Source organism: Centruroides sculpturatus, unplaced genomic scaffold (genome assembly GCF_000671375.1).
Source record: "Centruroides sculpturatus isolate CEXI.00-Female unplaced genomic scaffold, Cexi_2.0 scaffold111, whole genome shotgun sequence".
NCBI lineage: Eukaryota > Metazoa > Arthropoda > Arachnida > Scorpiones > Buthidae > Centruroides > Centruroides sculpturatus.
The window spans coordinates 4,305-27,221 of NW_019384655.1; the positions used below are offsets into that span (position 1 = coordinate 4,305).

Consider the following 22,917-nt stretch of genomic DNA (forward strand, 5'->3'; position numbering starts at 1 on the left):
TGTTTATAAATATTATTCACTTTCAAAAAGTTCAATAATTTGTCAAGATTTGGCCTCTGGCCCAAAATCTCTCTCAGACTTGCATTTCCAAAATGCTGTCTATGACTTTGATCAAAAGCTGTGCAGTTGCTAAGCATGTGTTTTACACTTAGAAAGCAGTTCCAGTACTCACATACTGGCTGGTCTTCACCCTTCAAAAGGTATTGATGAGTCAACCGAGTATCACCAATTCTCAAACAACTAAGAATTACTTCAGATCTCCTGTCATACTGTTTATTGTGTGTCCAATTTTCTATATTTGGCTTGATCTCATGTAGTTTATTGTGGACTTGTACATTCCACATGTTTTGCCATTTCTCTGCCAGTCGTTTTTTAACTACTGGCGTCAAATCGCCTCCTTCAACATGCATTGTATGCTGTAAAGGTGTAGCTGACTTTGCAGCTGCGTCGGCTTCTTCATTCCCTTTTATACCTACATGGCCTGGGACCCAACATAATTTTAGAAAGTAATTACTCGCAGTAAGATAGCAAAACAGTTTACAAATTCTAATCACTATAGAGTGAGAACTATGTTCACATGAGATCAAAGCCTGAAGTGCACTAACTGAGTCAGTGTAAATAACACAGGAACGATGACCTTTCCTATTTATATACTTTAAAGCTAGATAAATAGCATGCAACTCTGCAGAAAAGATGGAAGAATTCAATGCAATTTGTTCTGCCACGATTTCATCCTGGCAGACAAAGGCTGAGCCGACGTAATCATCATATTTAGATCCATCTGTATAAATAGGAATTAAATTCCTGTCACAATATTGAATTTCTACAAAGTGCTGTCTGTACACGTAGTCTGGTGTGGATTCCTTAGGAAATTGCTTTAAGCTAAGGTCAACATTTATCACAGGAGTTGACCAAGGTGATATACTACAGACTTCTAGCTGTGAAATGTTGCCTGTGTTCAGGTCAATCGTGCTGCTCACTTTCTCCATTCTTATGGCGAATGAAGGGACACTGCTTGGGCGAGCTTCAAATAACCTTTTCAGCTGAGTATCTAATACTGTACAATCAACTGAAGGTTTAAAGTATGATTTCTGTTTTATATAGTAAAATAGAGACAACTGTTCTCTCCTGAGAGATAGTGGAGGCTCATAAGCATCCACATACAAACTTTGTACAGGGGAAGTTCGAAAAGCACCAGTGCACAAACGTATTGCTTGATGGTGGATTGGATCCAGCATGTGAAGAGTAGATTCTCGCGCAGAGCCATAAACAGTGCAACCGTAATCCAGCTTAGAGCGGACAAGGGCCCTATAAATCCTGAGCATAGAAACTTTGTCTGTTCCCCAGGATGAGCAGCATAGTACCTTTAAAAGGTTTTGAGATTTTAAACATCTACTCTTCAAATTGCGCAAGTGTGGCAAAAATGTCAGTTTTGGGTCGAAATAAACACCCAAAAACTTAGCCTCATTCACCATTGGAATTTTATCGCCATTTAGGTGAATTTCAGGATCCAGGTGCAAACCACGCCTTCGGCAAAAGTGGATGCACGATGTCTTCGCTGCATTAAACGTAAACCCATTGGTCTTGGACCAATCATATATGCGATTTAAGGAAGTTTGAAGTTGTCTCTCAATGAAACTCATATTACTAGACTGACAGGAGATCTGAAAGTCATCTAAATACAAAGAGTGTTTCACACTAAGATGAAGACAGTTAGCTATGCTGTTAATTTTAATTAGGAACAGAGTCACACTCAAAATAGAACCTTGAGGAACACCTTCTTCTTGTGTGAAGAGCCTAGATAAAGCGTTGCCCATCCTAACTTGGAATCTTCGATTCACTAAAAAGTTTTTTATAAAAATTGGCAAATTACCCCGCAATCCGAATTGGTGTATATCACGAAGTATCCCGTATCGCCAACAACGATCATAGGCCTTCTCTATGTCGAAAAACACAAACACTAAGTGCTGTCTTCAAACAAACGCTTCGCGTATAGATGTTTCAAGGTTTACCAGGTTATCTGTGGTACTTCTGTTCCTACGAAAACCACTCTGATGTAGTGAAAAGTATTCCTTTTCCTCTAAGAGATACATTAGACGCCTGTTTACCATTCTCTCGAAAAGTTTACAGAGACAACTTGTCAGAAAAATTGGTCTGTAATTAGAGGGATTCTTGTGATCTTTACCAGGTTTGGGAATGAGAATAATGATACATAGCCTCCAAGAGTCAGGAAAAGTATGTTCTGTCCATATTCTGTTAGACAGATGCAAGAGATTAGAAAGGGAATTGTTTGACAGATTTTTAATCATGCTGTAGTAGATTTTATCCGGGCCTACAGCACTATTCCCCGAGCGAGAGATTGCTGTATGTAGTTCTATGCTGGTGAATGGCACATTATATTCCTCGTTAGATGAGGAGTAAAAGTTTAAACACTGTTTTTCTCTTTGGGCTTTATAAGCTTAAAAATTCCTTGAATACACAATATTGCTAGATGAAGCAGAAAATGTTTCACCCAATAAATCAGCAATACCCTGTATATCGCTGATTATTGTGCCATTATTTTCCAGCATGGACAGAGAGTGAGAAGTATATTTTCCATTAATTTTATGGATTTTATCCCAGACTGCTTTTGAGCTAGTGGAAGATGTTATGCTTGAAACATACTTCCTCCAAGAATCCCTTTGGCTTTGCCTTCTTATTCTTCTGGCATTCGCCTTCGCTTTTTGAAAAGCTATCAAATTTCTAGCAGTGGGGTATCTTCTGAAAATTCCCCATGCTTTCTTTTGTGCTTTAAATGCTACCTTGCAATTCTGATCCCACCATGGTTTCAAATGCTTTGGGTATCTAGTTGATGTCTTTCCCATTGTTTTTTCAGCTGCCTGAATAATACTGGAAGTGACAACTTCAACTGCATCATTGATATCAGCAGTATTGACCATTTCCTCAGTGATGTCAGCCAAAGAGGAAAATGCAGGCCAATCTGCCGTTTCCAGTTTCAAGCGTGGTGGACGGGCTGTTTCACAGCTTTCTCTGCCTTAATATTTTAAAAATATTGGGAAGTGGTCGCTAGACAGTGGATTAGATCCAACCAACCATGAAAATGCTGATAACAAATTCGGAGTTGCTAATGAAAGATCAATGGCAATGAATGTTCTCGATGGGGCATGGAAGTATGTCACTTCTCCAGTATTAAATAGATACAGTTGATGATTACCTATAAATCTCTCAATGGCTCTGCCTCGACGATTGATGTCAGGACTGCCCCACATAGGATTGTGGCCATTAAAATCACCAAGTAAAAGAAATGGTGTTGGCAGCTGTTCAACTAAGGCATCCAGTTCATTCTCATCGACTCTGATATCTGGTGGCAATTATATAGAACAAACTGTGACAGTTACGCCAATTGAAATTTTGACTGCCACCGCTTGCAGCTCTGTTGTTATTTGTATCGGCAAGGATGGAATGCGATTTGAAACCAGAATAGCCACACCGCCACTGGCACGGTTGTGGCTATCATCATCCTTGCGGTAGAGATTGAATCCTTTTAAAGTAATTCTTTCTCCAGGTTTCAGATGGGTTTCCTGGAGTGCCACGCAGAGAGATTAAGTAGATGATGTCAGGTGTTTAATGTCAGAGAAGTTGTTGCGGAAACCACGACAGTTCCATTGGATTATTTTATAATCCATTATGTGTTTGAGGTAGCATTCTTTGTGAAGATATCCCTCTTCAGTTTTACGGCTGATTTGCCTTTCGGAGGTGAAGTTGGGGGTGTCACCTCCTTATTAGTCTCCTCGTCAGAGAAGTCAGAGAACTCACTCATAGACTGAGCCTCTGATCTCTTAGATTTGGAGATCGCTGCTTTTAATTTTTGTTTGTTGAGTGGGTTCTTAGCAGCCTTCTTAGAACCCACGTTTCTAGTTATTACCCCTGTTTTAGGCAGGGGTGTTTTGGTCTTTTTGCTCTCCTTTTCTGCTGTTTGGTTAGATGGTAAAAGCAAACATTTTTGATGTCGAGTTAGAGATTCATTTGGTGAAACGGAAATGTCTGTCTGAACTCCACATGTCTTTGTGGATTTCAGAACAGCAGCAAATGTCTTCTGTTTCACTGGTGCATTTAAAGTTACCATGCGTCGTGCCTCTGGGTAAGGTATGTTATTCACCGTCTTTACCCGCTGAATCTCTTTCTCTTTTTGCCATGTGGGACATTTTCGGGAGTAGGCAGGATGGGCATCTTTGCAGTTGACGCAGCATGGAGTGGTTGTACACTCAGTACTCTGGTGGCCTTCAACTCCACATTGTGCACATAAACTTTTGCCTCGACATGATGTTTGGGAATGTCCAAATCGCTGGCATTTAAAGCAACGCAGCGGGTTTGGAATGTACGGACGAACCGGACAGCGCAGATATCCTGCAGTAACAAATGATGGTAATGTCGGCTTTCCGAAAGTAAGAATGAGATGTTTAGTTGGTATCAACTTGCCATCTCGACGAATGGAGATGCGTCGGACAGCAGTGACGCCTTGATCTGAAAGACCGATCTGAATATCTGATTCGTCTTCAGACATCAGATCGATCTCAGATATCACCCCACGTGATGAGTTTAGACTTCCGTGTGGGGTGACAGTGACTTCCATGTCTCCCAGTGTTTTTATTGCTAATAGATTTACTGTTTGTTGAGGTGAGGCTGTTTCTACTAGTAGGTCCCCTGACCTCAATTTTTGTATGTTTTTTAGATGCCCGATGGTTGATTCGAATAACTTTTGAATCAAAAAAGGAGAACACTTAGCGAGGGGTTTTTCTCCAGTTGCGTGCACTATTAAGTAAGCAGGTGGGCTGGAGGTCTTTTCTTTGGTCTTTGATATTGATGCTTCAGGATGTTTGGAATTTTTGGAATCCATAATTATAATTTAAATATTCAGCTCCCAGTGACCCCACCCACCATGGGGCCCAACAAGGGGATGCCGTCACATGGGAGACTCCCATAGACCGTCACACCAGGGTTTCCCAGGAGCTATACCCTCACAATGCAGTCAAGAAGAGCACATCTTGTCTGACGTGTCTGCCCGGTCTGCATCGATTGGTTGACTCCAGGCCGAGGTCAAGAATGACTCAACGACCAGCCGATTGACTCAAACGGAGCCTGATTTGAGCCTCCCGTTTATCCGAAGCAGGGGCCAAAGCAGTGTGTTGGGGACGTTATGTTGCCCCTCAACTACCAGGATCCCCCTTTCCGGCATACGGGACACCACGCACGGCAAACACGTGGGTGGGCGTTCAGATCCCAGGGATGGTAAAGAACTTACTAAACCATCTCTGGGAGGTCCCCTCACCACGGACAGGAACCCACATCGAGGGGCAATACCCTGTATAGCACTGATTATTGTGCCATTATTTTCTAGCATAGACAGAGAGTGAGAAGTATATTTTCCATTAATTTTATGGATTTTATCCCAGACTGCTTTTGAGCTAGTGGAAGATGTTATGCTAGAGACATAATTCCTCCAAGAATCCCTTTAGCTTTGCTTTCTAATTCTTCTGGCATTTGCCTTTGCTTTTTGAAAAGAAACCAAATTTTCAACAGTAAGGTATCTTCTAAAAATTCCCCATGCTTTCTTTTGTTTTTTAAATGCTGCCTCGCAATTCTGATCCCACCATGGTATCGGATGCTTTGGATATCTAATTAATGTTTTCCCCATTGTTTTTGTAGCTGCCTTATGATACTGGAAGTGACATCTTCAACTGCATCATTGATATCCGCAATATTCACCATATCCTCTGTGATGTTGGCCATAGAGCAAAAAACAGGCCAATTTGGCTGTTTCCAATTTCCAGTGTAATGGACGGGCTGTTTCACAGCTTTCTCTGCCTTGATATTTTAGAAATATTGGAAAGTGGTCGCTAGAGAGTGGATTAGATCCAACCTCCCATGAAAATGCTGAAAACAGGTTTGGACTTGCTAAAGAGAGATCAATGGCAGTAAATGTTCTTGTTGGGGCATCGAAGTATGTCACTTCTCCAGCATTAAATAAATATATTTGCTGATTGCCGATAAATCTCTCAATGGCTCTGCCTTGACAATTGATGTCGGGGCTGCCCCACATAGTATTGTGGCCATTGAAATCACCCAGTAAAAAGAATGGAGTTGGCAGCTGTTCAACTAATGCATTTAATTCATCCTCATTGGCTCTGACGTCTGGTGGCAAGTATATAGAACAAACTGTGACAGTTATGCCAATTGAAATTTTGACTGCCACAGCTTGCAAATCAGTGGTTATTTGTATCGGTAAGGATGGGATGTGGTTTGACACCAGAATAGCCACACCCCCACTGGCACGGTTGTGGCTATCTTCATCCTTGTGATAGAGATTGAATCCTTTCAAGAAAATTTTTTTCCAGGTTTTAGATGGGTTTCCTGGAGTGTACACAGAGAGATTGGGTAGATGATGTCAAGTGTTTAATGTCAGAGAAGTAAGATGCAATCTCTTTATCAGCACTTGTCACATCACTACTTTCTGCAAATGCTATGCCAATTACAGCGACTTTTGAATCAGCTGAACCAACCATTACTAGCTTTAAACTCATCATCTTATATTCCTGACATAGAAATCCTCTTGAAAGGTCTCACAAAGAACCAAAAAGAATACTTTAGGTAAATGGCGACTTTTAAAATAAGGAAATCGAATGAAACAAAAAAGTTATACCACTTTCAAGAAAAGCTGAAAAAAACCATGGGTTGGATAAAACACAACAACATCACTTTAGCCAGGGCAGACAAGGATAAGTTATTGGTACTGATGAAACGTGATACGTATGAGAAAAACTTAAAGGATTATATTGACATGACCTGATGTACAGAAGTACAGGAGATCTATATCGATAAATTACATTCAAGGGTCAAAAAGTTTTGCGAAAACAAAGCTAGCCAAGAGAATCAATATGAGAAACATAGTTATGGATGCACCGGAAATACCACGATTATTCGCTTTCGCAAAAACACACAAAAAGCACAACAACTCAGACCAGTGGTAGACAAGTCTAAGGCCCCCACTCGTATTTTAAAATCTATCACACACAAATTACTCATCCTGCATCTGGAAGAGTACCAATTCAATACATCCAATCCAGCAGAAGTTGTAAAACAATTGAAGAAGATGACACAGCCAGCTTATGCCACAGTTTTGGACTTCCGTTCGTTATTTCCTTCGATAGAACTACCACCGTGTTTTTGTGAGCTCAAAAACTATCTGTTTTCGACAGTTGAGAACACCACAATGCACCAACAGATTCTTGAGCTAGTATATTTGGTATGCTATACCTCTCTTTTCCAATTTAATGGGAAAACGTACTTGCAAGGGAAAGGAGTCCCGATGGGTAGCCTGGTATCGGGTGATTTGTGCGAAATGGTAATCAGAAGATTGGAAAACAATGTCCTATCACGTTTTTTGCACAATATCTTATTATATAAACGATATATTCACGACATCGTTATATTTTGGACGGTGGAACCAGACATAAAACTCTTCCTAGAAGACATGAATAACAATCCATATGGGCTATCATTAGAAGTAGAACAGCATGACTCTTCGAGGGTGCATTTCTTGGACATTGATATCAACTTCAAGGGGAGCTAACATACTTACATCTGTATACCGAAAACCTAGCATCTTCCCAACATATATTCCAAAAAGTTCGTGCAACCCTATCTCATACAAAATTGTCACTTTCAGAGCATTAGTGAGAAGAGCACATACGCACTCCACGACGCAACAAGCTCTAAAAACGGAACTCCAACATATAGGGGATATTGCTGTAGCTCATGGATACTACAACACTCTAGTCAAAAATTTATCTAAAAGGTATGACATTTCCCAAAAAGCCATTGATCAGGCAGGGCCACCATTGAATATACCTGATCAAGAAAAAGAGAGGATACCTATAACATATAATCCGATACTGAAATCAGTCTACAACATGATAGCCAAAAGAAGAGACATGAATATAGCATACAGAAGATGTCAAACGGTCTACATAATACAAACTAATGGCAAAGACCGGCCTAACCCTGAAAGACTCCCAGGAGTATACGCAGTACCGCTAGAAGACAAAAGATATGATAGACAACTGACATATATTGGTTCCACAAAGCGTTCGTTAAAAGTGAGGTTAAAAGAACATGAGTCAGATATACAGCAAGGTAGATACACAACATCCCTGGCAACATACACTTCAGAACAGGAAATAATAGCAGACCTGCGTGCGGCAAAAATTATTAAAACCAACTCCAACCCTCAACAACTAAAATGGCTAGAGGCCATGGAGATATTTAAGGTGGGAAGAAACAACACATGTATTAATTATAAAGAGGAAATGGCCTTATCAATAGCATGGAAGATTTTGCTGAATAACAGCGTTTAAAGAGATGAGTATGAAGCATGCGCAATACAACTTCGGAACGATTTCAAATGATAGAATTCGGAAGAAACTCATATCGAATGTTTATTTGAATATTAAAAGCCCATTCATTATAGCATGAAGAAGAGCCCAGGAGGGGCGACGAAAACGTTTGCAATTCTAAAAATAGAAGCACTCCGGTTAAAGGTTTGAAGAGTTTTTTATTTTATTTTATTTAAACACCGGTGTGTAGAGAGATTGTAGTCAAAGAAGTTGTTGCGGAAACCACGACAGTTCCATTGGATTATTTTGTAATCCATTATGTGTTTGAGGCAGCATTTTTAGCAACGATATCCCTCTTTAATTTCACAGGGGGTTTTTCTTTTGGAGGTGACATTGATTTTGTCACCTGCATATTAGTCTCTTCATCCGAGATATCAGAAAACTCACTCATAGAGTGAGCTTCTGATTTTTTACATTTAGAGAGAGCTGCTTTCACTATCTGTTTGTTTAGCAGGTTCTTGTTTAAACAAACAAGAACCTGCTAAACAAACCCAAGTTTTAGAACCCAAGTTTCTCGTTATTACCCCTGTTTTAGGTAGGAATGTTTTTGCTTTTGTACTCACCTTTGCTGGTGTTTCTTGTGATGGGAGTATTAAACGTTTCGCATGGCTAGTAAGAGATTCCTTTGAGGAAACAAAAATATCTGTTTGAAATCCATTGTCTTTGTAGACTTCAAAGCAGCTGCATAAGTCTTCTGTTTTAAAGTAGCACTTGGGTTGACCATGCATCTAGCCTCTGCATAGGATAGATTGTTTATAGTTTTCACCCGCTGAATCTCTTTCCCTCTCTGCCATGCAGAGCATTTCCGAGAGTAGGCAGGATGGTCATCGTTGCAGTTTACACAGCCTCGAGTACTGGTGCACTCAGTACTATGGTGGCCTTCAATTCCACACTGTGCACATAAGCTTTTACCTCAGCAGGATGTTTGAGTGTCCAAACCGTTGGCATTTAAAGAAACGCAGCAAGTTTGGAATATATGGGCAAACTGAACAGCGCAAATATCCTGCTGTAACAAAAGATGCCAATGACAGTTTTACAAAGGTGAGGATAAGGTGTTTAGTTGGTATCAACTTGCCATCTTGACAAATTGAAGTTCGTCGAACAGCAGTGACACCTTGGTCTGAAAGGCCGATCTGAATATCTGATTCATCCTCAGACATGAGATCAATTTCAGATATCACACCATGTGATGAGTTCAAACTTCTGTGTGGTGTGATGGTGACTTGTATGTCTCCTAGAGACTTCGTTTTCAGAAGCTTTTCAGACTGTTGAGAAAAGGCTGCTTCTACGAGCAGATCTCCTTACCTCAACTTTTGGATTCTTTTAAGATGCCCAATGGTCGATTCAAAAAGTTTCTGAATCAAAAAGGGGGAACATTTAGAAAGAGGCGTTTCTCCTGTAGCATGGACAATGAGATAAGATGGTTAATTGAAGGAATTAACCTCCTTTGGCGGCAATGCATTAGTGCATGTTTTTTTTTATTTTAATAAATCCATATTTAGAAATCACTATTCAGCTCCTAGTCACCCCACCAACCATGGGGCCCAACAAGGGGATGCCGTCACATGTAGTACTTCCATAGACCATCACACCAGGGTTTCGCAGAAGCTATACCCTCACAATGCAGTCAAAAATAGCACATCTAGACTGACGTGTCCGCCTGGTCTGCAACGATCAGTTGACTCCAGGCCGAGGTCAAGAATGACTCAACGACCAGCCGATTGACTCGAATGAAGCCTGATTTGAGCCTCCCGTTTATCCGAAGCAGGGGCCAAAGCAGTGTGTTGGAGACGTTATGTTGCCCCTCAACTACCAAAATCCCCCTTTCCGGCATACGGAATACCACGCACGGCAAACACGAAACTGGGCGTTCAGATCCCAGGGATGGTAAAGAGAAGTTACTAAACAATCTCTGAAAGGTCCCCTCACCACGAACAGGAACCCACATCAAGAGGTTACACAGCATGAACTACTGGAGCACTCAGTACTCTGGTGGCCTTCAATTCCACACTGTGCACATAAGCTTTTACCTCAGCAGGATGTTTGTGAATGTCCAAACCGCTGGCATTTAAAACAGTTAGTTAGTTAGTTAGTTGGTTAAGGTTTTTTTGCGCAAGGGCCCTTTAGGCCATGCTGCGCCATGACAAAAGGTAAAATATAACAAAACTAAATATATATAACACAAAATGTAAATATGACACAAAAACGTAAATAGAAACAAACAAACAAAACAACAAAATAGATATAAGCATATAATAAATAAATAAATAAATATATAANAGATCAATGGCAGTGAACGTTCTTGATGGAGCATGGAAGTATGTCACTTCTCCTGTATTAAATAAATACAGTTGTTGATTGCCAATGAATCTTTCAATGGTCCTGCCTCGACGGTTAATGTTGGGACTGCCCCACATTGGATTGTGACCATTGAAATCACCGAGTAAAAGGAAAGGAGTTGGCAGCTGTTCAACTAGTGTATCCAATTCATCCTCATTGACTTTGACATCTGGTGGCAAGTATATAGAACAGACTGTGACAGTTACGCCAATTGAAATTTTGACTGCCACCGCTTGCAGCTCTGTTGTTATTTGTATCGGCAAGGATGGAATGCACTTTGAAACCTGTATAGCCACATCTCCACTGGCACGGTTGTGGCTATCTTTATCCTTGCGGTAGAGATTGAATCCTTTTAAAGTAATTCTTTCTCCAGGTTTCAGATGGGTTTCCTGGAGTGCCACGCAGAGAGATGAGGTAGATGATGTCAAGTGTTTAATGTCAGAGAAGTTGTTGCGGAAACCACGACAGTTCCATTGGATTATTTTATAACCCATTATGTGTTTGAGGCAGCATTCTTTGTGAAGGTATCCCTCTTCAGTTTTACGGCTGATTTGCCTTTCGGAGGTGAAGTTGGTGGTGTCACCTCCTTATTAGTCTCCTCCTCAGAAAAGTCAGAGAACTCACTCATAGACTGAGCCTCTGATCTCTTAGATTTGGAGATGGCTGCTTTTAATTTTTGTTTATTGAGCGGGTTCTTAGCAGCCTTCTTCGAACCCACGTTTCTAGTTATTACCCCTGTTTTAGGTAGGGGTGTTTTGGTCTTCTTGCTCTCCTTTTCTGCAGTTTGGGTAGTTGGTATAAGCAAACATTTTTCGTGGCGAGTTAAAGATTCATTTGGTGAAACAGAAATGTCTGTCTGAACTCCACATGTCTTTGTGGATTTCAGAGCAGCAGCAAATGTCTTCTGTTTCACTGGTGCATTTGAAGTGACCATGCGTCGTGCATCTGGGTAAGGTATATTATTCACCGTCTTTACCCGCTGAATCTCTTTCTCTTTTTGCCACGTGGGACATTTCCGAGAGTAGGCAGGATGGGCCTCTTTGCAGTTTACACAGCATGGGGTACTTTTACATTCAGTACTCTCGTGATCTTCATTTCCACACTGTGCGCATGCTTTTTTTCCTCTACATGATGTCTGTGAGTGTCCAAACCGCTGACATCTAAAGCAACGCAGCGGGTTTGGAATGTATGGGCGTAGTGGGCAACGGAGATATCCTGCCGTAACAGAAGATGGCAAGGTTGGTTTGTTAAATGTCAATATAAGGTGTTTTGTTGGTATCAACTTGCCATCTCGACGAATGGAAATGCGTCGGACTGCAGTGACACCTTGGTCTGACAAACCAATTTGGATATCTGATTCGTCTTCTGACATCAGATCTATTTCGGATATCACCCCACGTGATGAGTTTAGACTTCCATGTGGGGTTACAGTAACTTCCATGTCTCCCATTGTCTTTGTTGCCAATAGTTTTACTGATTGTTGAGGTGAGGCTGTTTCTATCAGCAGGTCCCCTGACCTCAATTTCTGGATCTTCTTCAAGTGTCCAACAGTTGATTCAAATAATTTTTGAATGAGAAATGGAGAGCATTTCGAAAGAGGTTTTTCTCCAGTAGCATGTACTATCAAGTAGGATGACTGACTGGATGTCTTTTCATTTGTCGTTGCTGGTGTATTTGGAACGTATGGGCAAACTGGGCAACAGAGATATCCTGCCGTAACAGAAGATAGCAATGTCGGCTTTCTAAAAGTGAGAATAAGGTGTTTAGTTGGTATCAACTTGCCATCTCGACAACTCGAAATTCATTGAACAGCAGTGACACCGTGATCTGAAAGACCGACCTGAATATCTGATTCTTCCACAGACATCAGATCGATTGCAGATATCACACCACATGAGGAATTCAAACTTGTGTATGGTGTGATGGTGACTTGTATGTCTCCTAGAGACTTCGTTTTTAAAAGCTTTCCAGACTGTTGAGGGGAGGCTGCTTCTACGAGCAGATCTCCTTACCTCAACTTTTGAATTCTTTTAAGATGCCCAATGGTCGATTCAAAAAGTTTCTGAATCAGAAAAAAAGAACGTTTAGACAGAGGTGTTTCTCCCATAGCATGAACGATGAGGTAATATGGTTGGTTGGAAAAACTGACCTCCTTTGATGGCAATGCATTGGTATGTATTTGTTTTTGCTTTGATGAATCCGTATTTAAAAATAACTATTCAGCTCCTAGTAACCCCACCCACCATGGGGCCCAACAAGGGGATGCCGTCACATTGGAGACTCCCATAGACCGTCACACCAGGGTTTCCCAGGAGCTATACCCTCACAATGCAGTCAAGAAGAGCACATCTTGTCTGACATGTCCACCCAATCTGCATTGATAGGTTGACTCCAAGCCAAAATCAAGAATGAATCAACAACCAGCCGATTGACTCGAACAGAGCCTGATTTGAACCTCTTGTTTATCCGAAGCAGAGACCACAGCAGTGTATTGGGGACATTATGTTGCCCCTCAACTACCAGGATCCCCCTTTCCAGCGTATGGGATACCATGCATGGCAAACACATGGGTGGGCATTCAGATCCCAGGGATAGTAAAGAAGTATTACTAAACCATCTCTGGGAGGTCCCCTCACCACGGACAGGAACCCACATAGAGGGGCTCACAATGAACTAAATTGACTCAAAGCATGTAGGTGTTTTCGACAAATCTGTGAACTATAAGTGACTAATCTACCTTATGTGTAGTGAAAATTTTTCCTCATCAAAAGAAGACATCAACTCACTTCAAAAACTGACAGAAGGAAATATTTCCTCTCCTGTAATGCCGCCATCCATTCTTGGAAACATTTTTTGAATACCTATTTCAAGACCAAACTGTATCCTAAATTTTACAACCTATTTCAGTATAAACTTCGACTTCGCTAATTAATTTCTGTACACAAAATTTGTGTGTTTGTCAACCTACCATGGTATGAGTATATTCTGTTAAAGCGGCCAACATCAATCCGCAGCTGTATATAATTTGTATCATAATTATTGTCGGGTTTCAACTTGTAATTCATTTTATTTATCATTTCTTTTGTAATTTCTTATTTAAGTAAACGCGACGTGGATGCTATGGTGCCCCATGCCTTCCTTTCTAACTTTCCTATCTATCTTTCATTTCACACTTCACCTCACATGCTATCTCTTCTTTCCGTTTCTAAAAGGGCTAACTCCGTAATAAAAATAAACAGCCCTCTAACCCTTTATAGCAACCTTATAGCAACTTCTCCTGAGGAGTCATCTCTCGATACTAGGCATGTGGTTCACCCCTGTACACCATTTTCATTAATTAATTAATTAATTAGAATAATCAGAGTTCATTTGTCATCTCGTTACCTCTTATTTTCATACGTTCAGTGTTATGGCAGCAAACAAAATAGTACAATTTTTTACTAAACTAATTTCTTTATCGAATACAAAAAATCATCGAAAAGATTAATATTATCATCACATTCATTTCTGACTTTAAAACAATTAAAACAATCATTTTTGCATTAGAAATTTAAAATTCCGATTAAAATAAAAAATTTCTTAATTAATTAATGATAGTTCTGTTTTCACAACATTCGCTCATTTATCTTTGCAGAATGGATAATTTCAAAGAATTGAAGAAGTGGAACAAGTCAGGCCATGCCAAGCACAATGCTAATCTTCGCCTCATGTAATACGGGAGCTTCCGAAAGCTGTGGTGGAGAAATTGCATACACCCAACATCAAACAAGTGGTCGTCATAACTTCGAACGACAGCGCCTCATCTGTTATCCATTATCTGGAGCAGCGATACCCTGAAGTTCCGGAATGGACGATAAAGACTTGACAGAAATGAATCTGAAATAATCGTGGCAGAATCCGTCGAGCGTAAAAAGCCTCGATGATAAAAATTGTTTTTCTACTGAAAAAAATAACCTGTTTTCTGACGAAGCCTTCTTACACTAATTTCAACTTTCCAGAAAATGTGACACAGCAACCCGAAAGTGATCTTTTACAAAAATATAACACTTTTACTCAAAATTGACCTTTTGCCCGGCTACGACTTAATCAACTGGACTTCACTTTCCATCCCAATTTTCGAACCGATACTTCGACACCATTCGAGTTTCGCTCTTTCACTTCGGATAAAATGCATAGAACAAAAACAGTATCGTCTACCGTGACAAAGTGACAACGAAATATTAAGCAGTATTCTCCTGTTTAATTGAAGACTGTGTCTAAACGACCATAACTGGTCAAGGCAACTTGTAATAGGCATATACAGACTGTCTTTCAATCAATGTTCTACTAGTAACAAATTGAGCTACAAAATAACAAATATCGGTCACTAAAATGCACTGAACATTTCCATGTTGAACTTTATCATTGCAGTTGACATATGTCCAAAGCATAATTATAATTGGTTGGTTGGTTAGTTAATTAGTTTTTATTCGCACAAGAGCCATGCAGCCTATACTGGGCCATGGAAACATAATACAATTTGTAATATAAAATAAATATAAATATACATATAAATAAAACATAACAGTTTAACCTTTAAATGTTAATGGTAATATAAATATAAAATCTAAAATATAATAAATAAATGAGTAAAACTATAAATAAAACACAACAAAAAATATATACAATAATTTATATACTCAACACAAAGTAAATAAAACTGTACAATAAATTAATTATCAAATTTCTCTATACGTATTAACGACTTTCAAATAGTCCACTATATTGTTCAGATTTGGCCTCTGGCCCAAAATCTCTCTCAAGCTTGCATTTCCAAAATGCTGTCTATGATTCTGGTCAAAAGCAATGAAGTTGCAAAGTATGTGTTTAGCACTTACAGTACAGTTGCAGTACTGAAATACTAATGCCTCATCTCCCTTCAAAATGTATTAATGAGTCAGTCGAGTGTGTACAATTCTCAAATGAGTAAGGACAACCACAGATCTCCTATCATACTGTGCCTATTCTGTGTCCAATTTTCTATTGAAGGTTTGATCTCATATAGTTTATTGTAGTTTTGTGCATTCCACGTAATTTGCCATCTCTCTGCTAGTCGTCTTTTAACGACAAGCTTCAAATCACCTCCTTCAATAAGCATTGCATGCTGTGAAGCACAAGCTGCCTTTGCAGTTGTGTCAGCTTCTTCACTTCCTCTTATACCCACGTGGCCTGGGACCCAACAAAACTTTCTCATAGTGAGATAACAATTTAGTTTCCGAATTTTAATCACTATGACGTGAGAACTACGTTCATATGAGATCAAAGCCTGTAGTGCTAACTGTACTAACTGAATCGGTGTAAATTATGCAGTAACGATGACTTTTCCTATTTATGTATTTTAAAGCTAAATAAAAAGCCTGCAACTCCGCAAAAAAAATGGAAGAATTCGGTGCTATTTGTTCTGCCACAATTTCATTTTGGCAAACAAAGGCTAAGCCAACATTATATAGCTATTAACAGCTATCAAAATTAGATCCATCAGTGTATATTGGAATTAGATCCCTGTCACAATGTTAAATTTCTGCAAACTGCTGTCTATAAACATAATCTGGCATGGTTTCTTTGGGAAACTGCTTTCATCTTAAATCAACATCTATCGTTGGGGTTGACCAATGTGGAATACTATTAACCTCAACAAGTTATATGTTGCTTGTGTTAAGGTCAATCGTGCTGCTTATATTCTCCATTCTTATGTCGAATGTAGGGACACTACTTGTCCGAGCAGCAAATTATCTTTTCAGCTGAGTATCTAAATGATCAGCTGAAAAAAGTTTTTTCTGAGATGTTTGTTTAATGTAATAAAAAAAGACAACTGTTTTCTCCTGAGAGATAGTGAGGGCTTATAAGCATTCACATACAAACTTTGGACAGGAGAAGTTCGAAATGCACCAGTACACAAACACAGAGCTTGATGATGGATTGGATCCAGCATCCGAAGAGTAGATTCTCGCGCAGAGCCATACACAAAGAATCCATAATCCAGCTTTGAGCGAATGAGGGCCCTATAAATCCTGAGCATATAACATTTGTCTGCTCCCCAGGATGAGCAGCACAGTATCTTTAGAAGGTTAAAAGATTTTAAACATGTACTCTTGAAGTTGTGCAAATGTTGTAAAAAAAGTCAGTTTTTGGTCAAATATAAGATCTAGAAACTTAGCCTCATTGACCATTGGGATTTTCATCCCATTTAAATAAATTTCATAATCCAAGTGCAAACCACGCCTTCGGCAAAAGTGGATGCACGAAATCTTCTCTGTGTTAAAAGTAAAGCCATTGGTCTTGGACCTATTGTCTATGCGATTTAAGAAGGTTTGCAGTTGTGTCTTGATATAACTGATGTTTGACTGGCAGGAGATCTGAAAGTCATCCACATACAAAGAGTGTTTCACACTGGGCGGAAGGCAGTTAGCTATGCTATTAATTTTAATTAGAAACAGAGTCACACTCAAAATACATCCTTGAGGAACACCTTCTTCTTGGACGAAAAACCTAGATAGTGTGTTGCCCATCCTAACTTGGAATCTTCGATTCTGCAGAAAGTTTTTTATAAAAACTGGCAAATTACCCCGCAATCCTAATTCATGTATATCACGAAGTATTCCGTAATGCCAGCAGCGATCGTAGGCTTTTTCTATATCAAAGAAAACAGACACTAAGTGCTGTCGTCTAACAAACACTTCGCGTATAGATGTTTCAAGTTTTACTAAATTGTCCGTGGTACTTCTGTTCCTACGAAATCCACTCTGGTGTGGTGAAAAATAGTTCTTTTCCTCTAGGCTGGAACATCAGTCGTCTGTTTACCATCCTCTCAAAGAGTTTACACAAGCAACTTGTCAGAGAGATTGGTCTATACACATGAAATTAAAGCCTGAAGGGAACTAACTGAGTCAGTGTAAATAACGCAACAACGATGACCTTTTCTGATTACATACTTTAAAGCTAGATAGATAGCGTGCAGCTCTGCAGTAAAGATAGATGAATTCAATTCAATTTGTTCTGCCAAGATTTCATCCTGGCAAACTAAGGCTGAGCCAACATATTCATCCGATTTAGAACCGTCTGTATAAATAGGAATTAAATTCTTGTCTTGGTGTTGAATTTCTGCAAAGTGCTGTATGTAGATATAGTCTGGAGTGGATTCCTTAGGAAACTGCTTTAAGCTAAAGTCAACATTTATCTCAGGGGTTGACCAAGGTTGAATACTATTAACTTCAACCTGTGAAATGTTGCTTGTNTCTCAGCTGCCTGAATAATACACAAAGTGACAACTTCAACTGCATCATTGACCATTTCCTCAGTGATGTTAGCCAAAGAGGAAAATGCACGCCAATCTGCCGTTTCCAGTTTCCAGCGTGGTAGACAGGCTGTTTCACAGCTTTCTCTGCCTCGGTATTTTAGAAATATTGGGAAGTGGTCACTAGAGAGTGGATTAGATCCAACCTCCCATGTAAATGCTGAAAACAGATTCGGAGTTGCTAATGATAGATCAATGGCAGTGAACGTTCTTGATGGGGCATGGAAGTATGTCACTTCTCCAGTATTAAATAGATACAGTTGATGATTACCTATAAATCTCTAAATGGCTCTGCCTCGACAGTTGATGTCAGGACTGCCCCACATAGGATTGTGACCATTAAAATCACCAAGTAAAAGGAATGGTGTTGGCAGCTGTTCAACTAATGCATCCAATTCATCCTCATTGACTCTGACATCTGGTGGCAAGTATATAGAACAAACTGTGACAGTTACGCCAATTGAAATTTTGACTGCCACAGCTTGCAGCTCTGTTGTTATTTGTACCGGTAAGGATGGAATGCGATTTGAAACCACAATAGCCACACCGCCACTGGCACAGTTAGGGCTATCATCATCCTTGAGGTAGAGATTGAATCCTTTTAAAGTAATTCTTTCTCCAGGTTTCAGATGGGTTTCCTGGAGTACCACACAGAGAGATGAGGTAGATGATGTCAAGTGTTTAATGTCAGAGAAATTGTTGCAAAAACCACGACAGTTCCATTGGATTATTTTATAATCTATTATGTGTTTGAGGCAGCATTCTTTGTGAAGGTATCCCTCTTTAGTTTTACGGCTGATTTGCCTTTTGGAGGTGAAGTTGGTGGTGTCACCTCCTTATTAGTCTCCTCGTCAGAGAACTTACTCATAGACTGAGCCTCTGATCTCTTAGATTTGGAGATGGCTGCTTTTAATTTTTGTTTGTTGAGCGGGTTCTTAGCAGCCTTCTTAGAACCCACGTTTCTAGTTATTACCCCTGTTTTAGGTAGGGCTGTTTTGCTCTTCTTGCTCTCCTTTTCTGCTGTTTGGGTAGATGGTATAAGCAAACATTTTTCATGGCGAGTTAGAGATTCATTTGGTGAAATAGAAATGTCTGTCTGAACTCCACATGTCTTTGTGGATTTCAGAACAGCAGCAAATGTCTTCTGTTTCACTTGTGCATTTAAAGTGACCATGCGTCGTGCCTCTGGGTAAGGTATATTATTCACCGTCTTTACCCGCTGAATCTCTTTTTCTGTTTGCCACGTGGGACATTTTCAGGAGTAGGCAGGATGGACCTCTTTGCAGTTGACACAGCATGGAGTGGTTGTACACTCAGTACCCTGGTGGCCTTCAACTCCACACTGTGCACATAAACTTTTGCCTCGACATGTTTAGGAATGTCCAAATCACTGGCATTTAAAGCAACGCAACGGATTTGGAATGTAAAAAAGAACCAGACAGCGCAGATATCCTGCAGTAACAAATGATGGTAATGTTGGCTTTCCGAAAGTAAGAATGAGATGTTTAGTTGGTATCAACTTGCCATCTCGACAAATGGAGATGTGTCAGACAGCAATGACTCCTTGATCTGAAAGACTGATCTGTATATCTGATTCATCTTCAGACATCAGATCAATCTCGGATATCACCCCACGTGATGAGTTTAGACTTCCGTGTGGGGTGACAGTGACTTCCATGTCTCCAAGTGTTTTTGTTGCCAATAGATTTACTGTTTGTTGAGGTGAGGCTGTTTCTACCAGCAGGTCCCCTGACCTCAATTTTTGTATCTTTTTCAAGTGCCCAATGGTTGATTCAAATATTTTTTGAATAAGAAATGGAGAGCATTTTGACATCAGTCGCATGAACTATCAAGTAGGTTGCAGTGATGGAAATGTTGGTTGTTACTGGAGGTAACTTATCCCTGTTTAGTTTTAAATTTTTGGAATCCATATTAGACAAAACAATTCAGCTCCTAGTGACCCCACCCACCATGGGGCTCAACAAGGGGATGCCGTCACATGGGAGACTCCCATAGACCGTCACACAAGGGTTTCCCAGGAGCTATACCCTCACAATGCAGTCAAGAAGAGCACATCTTGTCTGACGTGTCTGCCCGGTCTGCATTGATCGGTTGACTCCAAGCCGAGGTCAAGAATGACTCAGCGACCAGCCGATTGGCTCAAATGGAATCTGATTTGAGCCTCCCGTTTATCCGAAGCAGGGGCCAAAGCAGTGTGTTGGGAACAGTATGTTGCCCCTCAACTACCAGGATCCCCCTTTCTGGCATACGAGATACCACGCACGGCAAACACGTGGGTGGGCGTTCAGATCCCAGGGATAATAAAGAAGAGTTACTAAACCAACTCTGGTGTGGTGAGGGGACCTCCCAGAGTGGGAGGTCCCCTCACCACGGACAGGAACCCACATCGAGGGGGGATGCATTAAGAAATCTCATGCAAAATATGTAATTCAGAAGCATACTTTCCCAATTCACGACAGTATTTTTGAAAGATTATGGAGAAATTTTCCAACAACGGCACAAAATGAGCTAAGATATGATTTTTTGCACGAATACGGCAACATAGCACTAGTTCCTCGTCCAACATACCAAAAATCTTGTATTTCTCATAAAGTAGAAGAAATCATGTACGAAGATTACGTGGGAAATGGATTTTCAAAGCCATGGATGACTTCTCTTTATGCTCCCGATTGTGATGACTTATTGAAGAAAACAATCGAAAAAATATGGCGTGAAATTCTTCGTAGATGTCGACTTTTAGATGCAGGTAGGACTGGTCATATTTCTGCAAATTGTCTCAAAGAAGTTTTAGGTCAGTGTGGCATACCTGTTAATAATAAAAGTATGGCAGGCATTCTTGAAATTAAATATGGATTTACAAGACAAAACATAACAAATTACTGGAATTTTCTAAGAAAATGCGTTAGTTCTTTTCAAGATGAAGATTACGATACGAAACTTGAAACAGGTGACATATTTGATAATAAAGGACGTTTTGCACCTTATAAGATACTTCTTGCAATAAGAGGACAGGTATTGCATTATTGGAGATGACTTAGAGAAAGATCCCGATGGCACAGGTTTTATTGATGGCTGCGATTTTCGAAAAATCCTCCACGATTATAGTATTTATTTCAGCGATGAAGAATTTTTTAAAATTCTAAGATATTTTGATCCACATTCAACAGGAAAAGTGCCCTATAGCAGCTTTCTGCAAACATATGCCAATCCCATTCTTTATTAAAAATTAACCTAGGAATCTACAAATTTTGCATTGTAAATTTATTATTATAAACTCTTTCGTGGAAAAATTAATTTAAATTTTAAATTAGAAACATAAATTTTGTATAATTTAAGAACTAGTTTTTCTAAATAAATCGATATTTTCAAAATTATTATTGTTGTAATGTAATTTACTTTTATCCACTACTTTAGGCAAGATAAAGATTTTAGAAAATTAGTGTTTTTTTCTTAAAATTTATAAAATGACAAAAAAAGAAACTTCCATTATTTAATTATAGGTATCCTTTGATTAACATGGTTAATTAACCAAGGATTTCTCCCACACCTGGTCATATAAAATCAAGCCAGGATACGCCACAGTATGGGATTTTAGATCATTATACCCCTCGATAAAAATACAACCTTGTTTTTGTGCACTGAGAGATTTCCTCATAGAAAAAGTAAATGATACTAACCTGCACCAAGACATACTGGAATTGGCCCATTTAGCCTGCTACAGTTCGGTAATCCAGTTCAAAGGAAAAACACATGCACAGGAGAGAGGAGTGCCCATGGGAAGTCCATTATTTGAGGACTTGTGCGAAATGGTAATAAGGGCATTAGAAACCAAAACCCTACCACCCTTTCTCTCAAACATAATCATGTATGGTAGGTATATAGATGACATTATAATTCTCTGGAAAACACCACTGGACTTAAGACAATTTAAGACAGCCATGAACAACAACCCTTATGGCCTTTATTTGGAATTGGAGCAGCATAGTGAAGAAAAAATCCACTACTTAGATATAGAAATTGAAATTAAAGAGAGAACAATACAAACAAAAGTTTATAGAAAACCCACAACTATACCATCATACATACCCATCAATTCCTGTAACCCGTACTCTTACAAAGTAGCAGCATTCAGGAGTTTGATAGAAAGGGCCTATTCTCACTCTTCCACAACCTACGCTCTACAACAAGAATTAGCGTATATTAGAGAAGTCGCTAAAGACCACGGTTATGGCAAAATAATAAACAAATTATGTAATCAGTGCCTTCACATAAACAGTAAAACGGATGAAGAAAAGGAATCAGGAACAGGTGATAAAGAACATATGGAAAGTGTCCCAGTAACGTACAACCCGCAAATGAAAAGGATATATAATTCAATTGCAAAGAAAAAAGGAATTAGAATTACATACAGAAGAAACCCTTCCATATATAATTTGTTAAGAAACGGAAAAGACGCCCATAATATGAACAGACTACTGGGAATATACACCATTTCCTTAATAGACAACAGATGGCAGAGGCAACTGATTTACATAGGATCTACTAAACGTCCGTTAGCCACTAGAATAAAGGAACATAAAGCAGATATCACCCACAACAAATATACAACAGCATTGTCTACATATGCAACAAACCCGGACATAATCCCGATTTNATCTCTCAATAGCTCTGCCTCGACGGTTGATGTCAGGACTACCCACATAGGATTGTGGCCATTAAAATCACCAAGCAAAAGGAATGGTGTTGGCAGCTGTTCAACCAAGGTATCCA

General features: G+C 39.6%; 4 protein-coding genes across 4 annotated transcripts; 2 read left to right on the forward strand and 2 right to left on the reverse strand.

Annotated features, from left to right (window-relative positions):
* Positions 1-3,647: 3,647 nt before the first annotated feature.
* LOC111626388 lies at positions 3,648-5,218 on the reverse strand. Its single transcript, XM_023369745.1, has one exon. The coding sequence runs from the start codon at positions 4,895-4,897 to the stop codon at positions 3,686-3,688; it is 1,212 nt and encodes a 403-aa protein (XP_023225513.1). The 5' UTR covers positions 4,898-5,218; the 3' UTR covers positions 3,648-3,685.
* A 2,356-nt stretch (positions 5,219-7,574) lies between these two features.
* LOC111626420 lies at positions 7,575-8,414 on the forward strand. The gene has a single exon (XM_023369792.1). It carries the CDS (start codon positions 7,575-7,577, stop codon positions 8,412-8,414), a length of 840 nt encoding a protein of 279 aa, XP_023225560.1.
* Positions 8,415-11,091: 2,677 nt separating this feature from the next.
* Positions 11,092-12,594, reverse strand: LOC111626389 (the record flags this gene model as incomplete). Its single annotated transcript, XM_023369746.1, has 1 exon — positions 11,092-12,594. A coding segment is annotated over one exon (1,308 nt), but the record flags the coding sequence as incomplete, so codon positions are not given.
* Positions 12,595-20,751: 8,157 nt separating this feature from the next.
* On the forward strand, positions 20,752-21,180 carry LOC111626421 (EF-hand calcium-binding domain-containing protein 6-like). Its single transcript, XM_023369793.1, has one exon. It carries the CDS (start codon positions 20,752-20,754, stop codon positions 21,178-21,180), a length of 429 nt encoding a protein of 142 aa, XP_023225561.1.
* The last annotated feature ends 1,737 nt before the right edge of the window (positions 21,181-22,917 follow it).

Excerpts from the sequence above, each read along its gene's own strand:
- LOC111626388 (XM_023369745.1), bottom strand. The coding sequence starts at position 4,897 with ATGGATTCCAAAAATTCCAAACATCCTGAAGCATCAATATCAAAGACC.
- LOC111626420 (XM_023369792.1), top strand. The coding sequence starts at position 7,575 with ATGACTCTTCGAGGGTGCATTTCTTGGACATTGATATCAACTTCAAGG.
- LOC111626421 (XM_023369793.1), top strand. The coding sequence starts at position 20,752 with ATGTACGAAGATTACGTGGGAAATGGATTTTCAAAGCCATGGATGACT.